This window comes from Crocodylus porosus, unplaced genomic scaffold, assembly GCF_001723895.1.
Source record: "Crocodylus porosus isolate Cpor-Errol unplaced genomic scaffold, CroPor_comp1, whole genome shotgun sequence".
In the NCBI taxonomy this organism is placed as follows: domain Eukaryota; kingdom Metazoa; phylum Chordata; order Crocodylia; family Crocodylidae; genus Crocodylus; species Crocodylus porosus.
Window position 1 is genome coordinate 14265185 of NW_017728949.1, and position 6706 is coordinate 14271890.

At 45.1% G+C, this 6706-nt stretch overlaps 1 protein-coding gene across 7 annotated transcripts in view; it reads left to right on the forward strand.

The window, feature by feature from the left end:
- HDAC4 (histone deacetylase 4) overlaps positions 1–6706 on the forward strand; it is a 407925-nt gene that overhangs the window by 314960 nt on the left and 86259 nt on the right. For all 7 annotated transcript variants that reach the window (XM_019553979.1, XM_019553983.1, XM_019553981.1 and 4 more), the window contains one exon: positions 3550–3736. In XM_019553979.1, coding sequence (XP_019409524.1) covers positions 3550–3736 — 187 coding nt within the window. The remainder of the gene's footprint in view (positions 1–3549; positions 3737–6706) is intronic.

A 6706-nucleotide genomic window follows, 5' to 3' on the forward strand; every position in this document is an offset into this window, starting at 1 on the left:
TCTGACCCCGGTGCTCTTTCCTGCCAAGGCAGGGGGTCGGACTAGATGATCTTCCTAGGTCCCTTCCGACTCTAGCTACTATGAAACTATGGTGATGCCCCAGTAGTACGCAGAGGGCAGAACACCCCAGTGGCACACAACCCCAGCTGAGTCCTGGGATCTGCACGTGGCAGCTGGGAGTGGGGCTCCCCATGGCTCACATGCAGCTCCTCAGACTTAATTTGAGCTGTACGCTGCTGGGGAGAGCCCCGTGTGATGGAGCTACTGGTCTGGCCCCGCTTCCTGTCACCACAGGCAGCTCCCAGGACTCAGCTGGGGCTTGATGGAGCAGGGTCAAGCTGGCCAGGTTCCATTGTACAGGGCTCTGTACCACTCCCAGACAAGTCCCGGGAACTGCACATGGCAGCAGGGAGCTGGGCTAGGTCACTAGCTCCCTTGCATAGGCTCTGGCCAAGTACTAGGAGCTGCATGTGAGCCAAAGGGAGTCCTGCAAAATGGAGCCTGCCTGGGCCCCCTGCAGACCCAGGCTCCATGTTCCTGACGCCCTGGCACAGGCCCCACACCCCTGCCCAGCTGCAGCTTCCCCTGCACCCACCACAACTTCCCTACCTGCTGCCTGGAGTGCTGTAATGGGGCCAGGAGGAGCTGTTATGACCAGGTAACACATTGCCTGGACAAGGGAGACAAGGTTGATGTCAGTTATCTGGATTTCAAGAAGGCCTTTGACTTGGTCGTGAGGACATCATGGGAGACCAAGCTGGGGAACCGTGGCCCTCTTGGCCATCTTACAGTCCAGTGGCTGGGGGACTGGCTCCAGGGTTGGACCCAAAGGGCACTAGTTGATGGGAACAAATTAGTGTGGCACAAGGTTACCAGTGGAGTCCCCCAGGGCTCAGTACTCAGGCTGGTACTCTTCAATATATTCATTAAAGACCTGGATTTGAACATCAGATGCAGACTGGCAAAGTTCATGGATGACACTAAACTATGGGGGAAGGCGGTCATGCTGGAGGACAGGCTGGGGATACAGGCCGACCTGGGCACACTTGCAAAGCGGGCAGACCAAAGCCTGATGGCATTCAACATGGAGAAATGGAGGGTGTACTCCACCTTGGGAGAGAAAAACAGCATTATACTCATAGGCTCAGAGGTGCTAGCACCACAACCAAAAGGGACTTGTGGGTCTTGATTGACCATAAAATGAACATGAGCCCCCAATGTGATGCCGTGCTCAGCAGAGCAAACCAAACTCTGTCATGCATCTACCGATGCTTCTCGAGCAAAACCAGAGATGTCATCCTCCCACTTTACTTGGCTTTAGTGAGGCTGTAGCTGGAGTAATGCGTCCAGTTTTGGGCCCCCCACTTCAGGAGGGATGTGGATAAGCTCAAGAAAGTCCAGAGGAGAGCCACCCGTATGATCAAAGGCCAAGAGAGGAAGCCTTACGAGGAAAGTCTGAAGGACATGGGACTCTTCAGCCTGGTGAAGAGAAGGCTCAGGGGAGTTGGTAGCTGCCTGTAAGTATATAAGGGGGGTGCATCAGGATCTGTGAGAACAGTTGTTAACCAGGGCTCCCCAAGGGATAACTGCGTCCAACAGCCGCAGACTTCTAGAAGGCCAACTCAGACTCGATATAAAGAAGAACTTCTTTACAGCCCAGATGTCCAAGGTCTGGAACAGACTCCCCCCAGAGGTGGTGCAAGCACCTACTCTGGGCTCATTCAAAAGGCATTTGGATGTTTATCTTGCTGGAATCTTCTGATCCCTGCAGACTTCCTGAGTCTGGCAGAGGGGCTGGACTCAGTGATCTCACAAGGTCTTCCAGCCCCTAATGTCTATGAAATGTATGCTGCTGGAGGCCGAGAGCCAAGCAGTTCCCCAGGTGGCTGCAGCAGTGGCAGCAGCAGTCCCAGCCAGAATCTGTGCATGCTGGCTGGGGCCAGGGCCCTCCCACGGATGAGAGCGGGAGCGTAGCCTGCTGCCCCAGTGGGAGTGAGTGAGACTCAGGCCCATGCGGAGTGCAGCAGGGGCAGTGGTGGGCCAGGCCAGATGCAATTAATTGGTGGGAACCCACCCTTGGGGCAGATGAAATCGCCTGACAAGCCAGATCCAACCCATGGACCATATCTTGCCTACCCTTGCCCTAGGTTCTGCAGTGTGTTGTGGCTGGAGTTCCTTCTCAGCTTCCCCTGTCAGGGCAGTTAAAGTTTCATGAAATGCCCTTGATCACTGGTTTTGAACTTCATCTCCTGGGTTATCTTTCAGAGCCTAGGCTTTGGTGTCTAGTAAGGACTGATCTAAGATTCTTTGCATGTTTTATCATTTGGATTATTTCATCTATCCTGTTTTGGTTTTAGACTTCAGCATGTAGCCACCAGGAGATCTACTACCCAATATTTAATTTAAAAAAAAAAGATTTATTGTCATAAAGTGATGTATTGTCTAAACATCCCACCGCATTTGCTTTACTAGAATGAAGTTAAAACATAATGTCATGCTGCTAACGGTTGTAGCAAGAATATTCTCCAAGTCTCCAGCATCACCTTACTAAAATAAAAGTCTAGATGTGAGAGAGAATTCTGGTTTAATGGCATAAGCAGTCCTAAAAAGAAAATGTTCTTCAGTGTTAGCTTGTCCCTGACAAGACTGAGCAAACAAGGGCACCATCTTGGGGCCCCTCTACACATGCAGTGGGATCTAATGCACAATATACACTTGTATCTCCCACCATGCCACATGCACATGGTAGGAGGCATGATTGTGGGATTGCACATTAGATCCCATCAGACATTGTCATCAGTGCATGGGGAGCCTGGGATCAAAATCCCCAAGCCCTACAGTCAACTTGGGCCTTGGGAATGCTGTCCCCACATTCTAGTTTATTTCTTGTTTTATTATACCATTAACTGGGTGACCGTTTGGCTGGGTCACAACTTTAGGTGTGATTACCTAGTTAATCATGCCTTAACTGTAATGCATAGAGGGAGCCTTAGTCCTAATTCTTGTCTGAATTTCCTGGAGCTGCACATGGCAGCAGGGTGTGGGGCCAGGTCATCAGTTCCATCCCATAGGCTCTGAGTCTGAGGGATCAAAGACCCTTACTTATTTCCCTCTAAATGAGAACAGTTCTGCAGATCTCAAGTATATGCAGTTGGCTGGGGAGAAAGTCAGTTGTCCCTTGTGTAGCAAAGACCAAAATTATGTAGAGCTGCCAGTATGAAAAGCACTATGTAGAATTGTATCCAAAAGCAAAATTTTGCTTTTCAAGTGATGCGATTTTAATTGCCGTATAAGGTTGCTTAGACTGTGTTGCTTAAAGAAAGCTTTCCTGTAGTAAGAACCTGCTCCAGAACCCGCTGAAGTCAACAGGTCTATTCGCATTAGACACTCTGTTACGATGTCAGTCGTGTGTGTGTTTTCACTGGAACATGTAAATGAACTAAAAACTCCATGGAACATTGTCTTAAAAGTTTTATTAAAACATCTTTGCAATTCAGATATTTGTGCAGATGGTTGTCATAGAATAACCATTTCCATTCTTCCCAACAGCAAGCTCTTTTACTGGAGCAGCAACGCATTCACCAGCTGAGAAACTACCAAGCATCAATGGAGGCAGCTGGCATCCCAGTGTCTTTTGGAGGGCACCGACCTCTATCCCGGGCACAGTCCTCACCTGCTTCTGCCACCTTTCCCATGTCTGTACAGGAGCCACCCACTAAGCCAAGGTTCACAACAGGTAATGCCTCAGGATACATTCAGGAAGCTGTTGAATGACTGACTGTGTGTGGTTATGAGTTCTGGTTATCATTTAGTCTAAGAAGCATTCGATAGTCATGTACAAGTACAATGGATGAAGCCAGCTTATCATGGGAAAGGCATCATTATTAAAACAACCTGGTGTATTGTCATCCCCCAACCCCATCTCTGGGAGACCAGGGGCATCTGCCTAGATACCCTGAATCCCTGTAATGATTAGAGTCCAGGAACTCCACACATGCCTTTCCTTATTGGGTGAGGTCAAATGACCTGGGTTAGTAATTATGTACCCTTTTGTCCCCTGTTGCCTAGAGAAAGAGCTCACAACCTAGAAGGAGCTTACCCTGTATATATTTTAAATGAGTTACAAAAATAATGGAAATGTAGCCTAGCGTTTTGGCTGTTTACCCCACCCAAAATTAGAATAGTTCACACTATACCATAAGGCTAGCGTAAGCATGAGGAAGAAAGAAGCACAGTGTTATCAATAAATGTCAGCCTGCCAAACAACTACTAGCTTGAACTCTAAAAATACTTTTGTCATGAGATGCTGGATATTTTCTGCCTGGGTGGTGGGATCTGCCTGTAGCAGCCAAGCAGAAAATACCCCTGCAAGTAGAGGGAAACTGTCAAGTGTTGTATCATTAGGGGTGGCTTCTGCAGTAAGCAGCCTTCTCCTCACCCCGGTGTAGGGCATAGGCCACAGAACGGGGTGGGCCTCTCCAGCCATGGCCCAACCAACTTCTAGCACATAAATTTATGTAATCCACAAATGTGCAATTGTTGTTCCAGTTAAAACTATAGCTGTTTTTTAATTACATAGCTAGCTAAATTAATGTGCTAAAAATTGGTCAGGCGATGGTGCCTAGGTGGCCCACCCCATTCCACAGCCTATGGTGCAAGGAGAAGAGGATATGTCAGAGATAACCAAGTACTTAAATGTAGATAAGGTACAAGTTTTCTCTAAAGACTAAGAAAGGAAAATAATTGACCTTCTATCAAAATATTTTCAAACAGAAGTCTTAATTTGATAGCTTCTGGTTTGGATAAGCTGTAGTTACACGCATTTTTTTCAACTCTTGCATTCAGTAGTTAGGCAGAGTTTACTATTCTTCCCAAAATAGGAGGAGCTGTTTTGCAAGTGCATGTCTTAGCACACAGTGAGTGGGATTGTATTCAAGAAAGGCTAAAGGCCCAAACTGTAAAATCTAGTTTTTATTTTCTTGCCTGAAGCGGGCAACCCAGTATTTTCCATATTGTTAAAAATAATTTCTTGGCCTGAAAGTTTGTTGTAATTGGTTGTGACATGTGAGTCACCTTTGCCTGTGTGCAAGGCAGTAAAGTTCTGAGTTATTTTTAAAAACAAATGGATAAGACCGGTAGGGCATCTTTTAAACTAGTTTCACTTAACACGAATCAGTTTTAAAAGCGATTTACTTTTGAGAACTAATATCAGAATTCTACCGTTATAGTTGCATGCCTTTGGCTTTACTGCAAATTAGGATTTAAATTCATTTTTTTTATAATCATCTTTTCTACAAAAGGCTTGAAAACAAGATTTTTGGCCTATGGCCCTAATGAACCAAATCAAACATTAAAATAAAGTACCCATAGGGAGGGAGAGCTGCTCTAATTAAAGTACCCAGAGTATTTAAAGCACCCTTGCTGCCATTTTTAAATGTGAGGACTCTGATACATGGGACGCTGGAGTCTGCTAGGGTACGATAATTACCATGCTTCAGCAGACTAGATTAATCGAGTCTGCTTATGTATAGGCACCTATAGTGCTTATTTTAAGAGGGTCAGTCTGTGTTTAATCTTAAAAGGGTTGGTCTATGATAAAATCAACAAAGGAATTCTTCATTTCTTTTAGTTTTTAAATATTACATAGAAAATCCTTCTAAAGGGTTTTGTGGAAGGAGTTAGGAATGTAGATAGACCCAGTGGTTTGATTCTATATGGTATGCATAGCTTATTATCCAGTCTCTGGCATGACCAGTTCCTGATGCTTAAAAGGTATATGAAAAGCAAAACATTCTGCACCCAAGAAATGTGTAGTGCATTACAGAACATGAAAGTGGACAGAAAATAGCCCCATCCTGATTCCTGCAGGCAGTCAGTTTTATGTCCTGACGCGTGACATTTAATTTTTCCTTCATGCTGGTACATTTTGAATGTAACTCTTCAAGAAGCCCTTACTAGCACTAGTAGCCCCATTGACATTAATGGGAATACTTGTGCTTGTGCAATTTCACTCACTTAAATAAGGATTCCCAGGTTGGGCCATTAATTTGCATAGCTACAATTATCCAGTCTCTGATCTCCTGTGAAAATGAGTTCGACAGATTATTCTGATGTTCTGTATTAAAACATTTTTTATTTCCGATGAAGGCATTTATTCTCTCCTCCTGTGCAGGAGCAATATAATTATCTGAGCTGCAAATCATATGTTTGTTCTGCCAAGAAAAGCAAGTTGGTCATGCTTTAATGCTGACCTTTAAAAAACCAGCCTTCTCATGTCTGAAAGAATATTTCTTCCAGCACCAGTTAATTTAATCTGTAATGTTGAGTGTAGTTAAGTATTTTGAGTCTGAATGATCTAGCATTTACTTTTTGTGCGACTGCAGCACAGTGTACTGAACCACAGGAAGAGACTACAGGAATTCAGATAAAGTGCACAGATCTACTCTTTTCTTAAAAAGCCTTTAAAAAGTTAGGGTGAGAAGTAAAATGTAAGTACTGCAGAGAAGAAGACGAAATATGATTGAAGTCACTATTTCATTTGGGAATAGAAGTTTACAACCTACTCCAATTATATTTTTTGAGCCTTGACTTTATCACATGAGGATATGTAGCCCATTGCAGTGCCATCTCTATCCTACACACACACACACACACACACACACACACACACACACACACACACACACACACACACACACACACACAC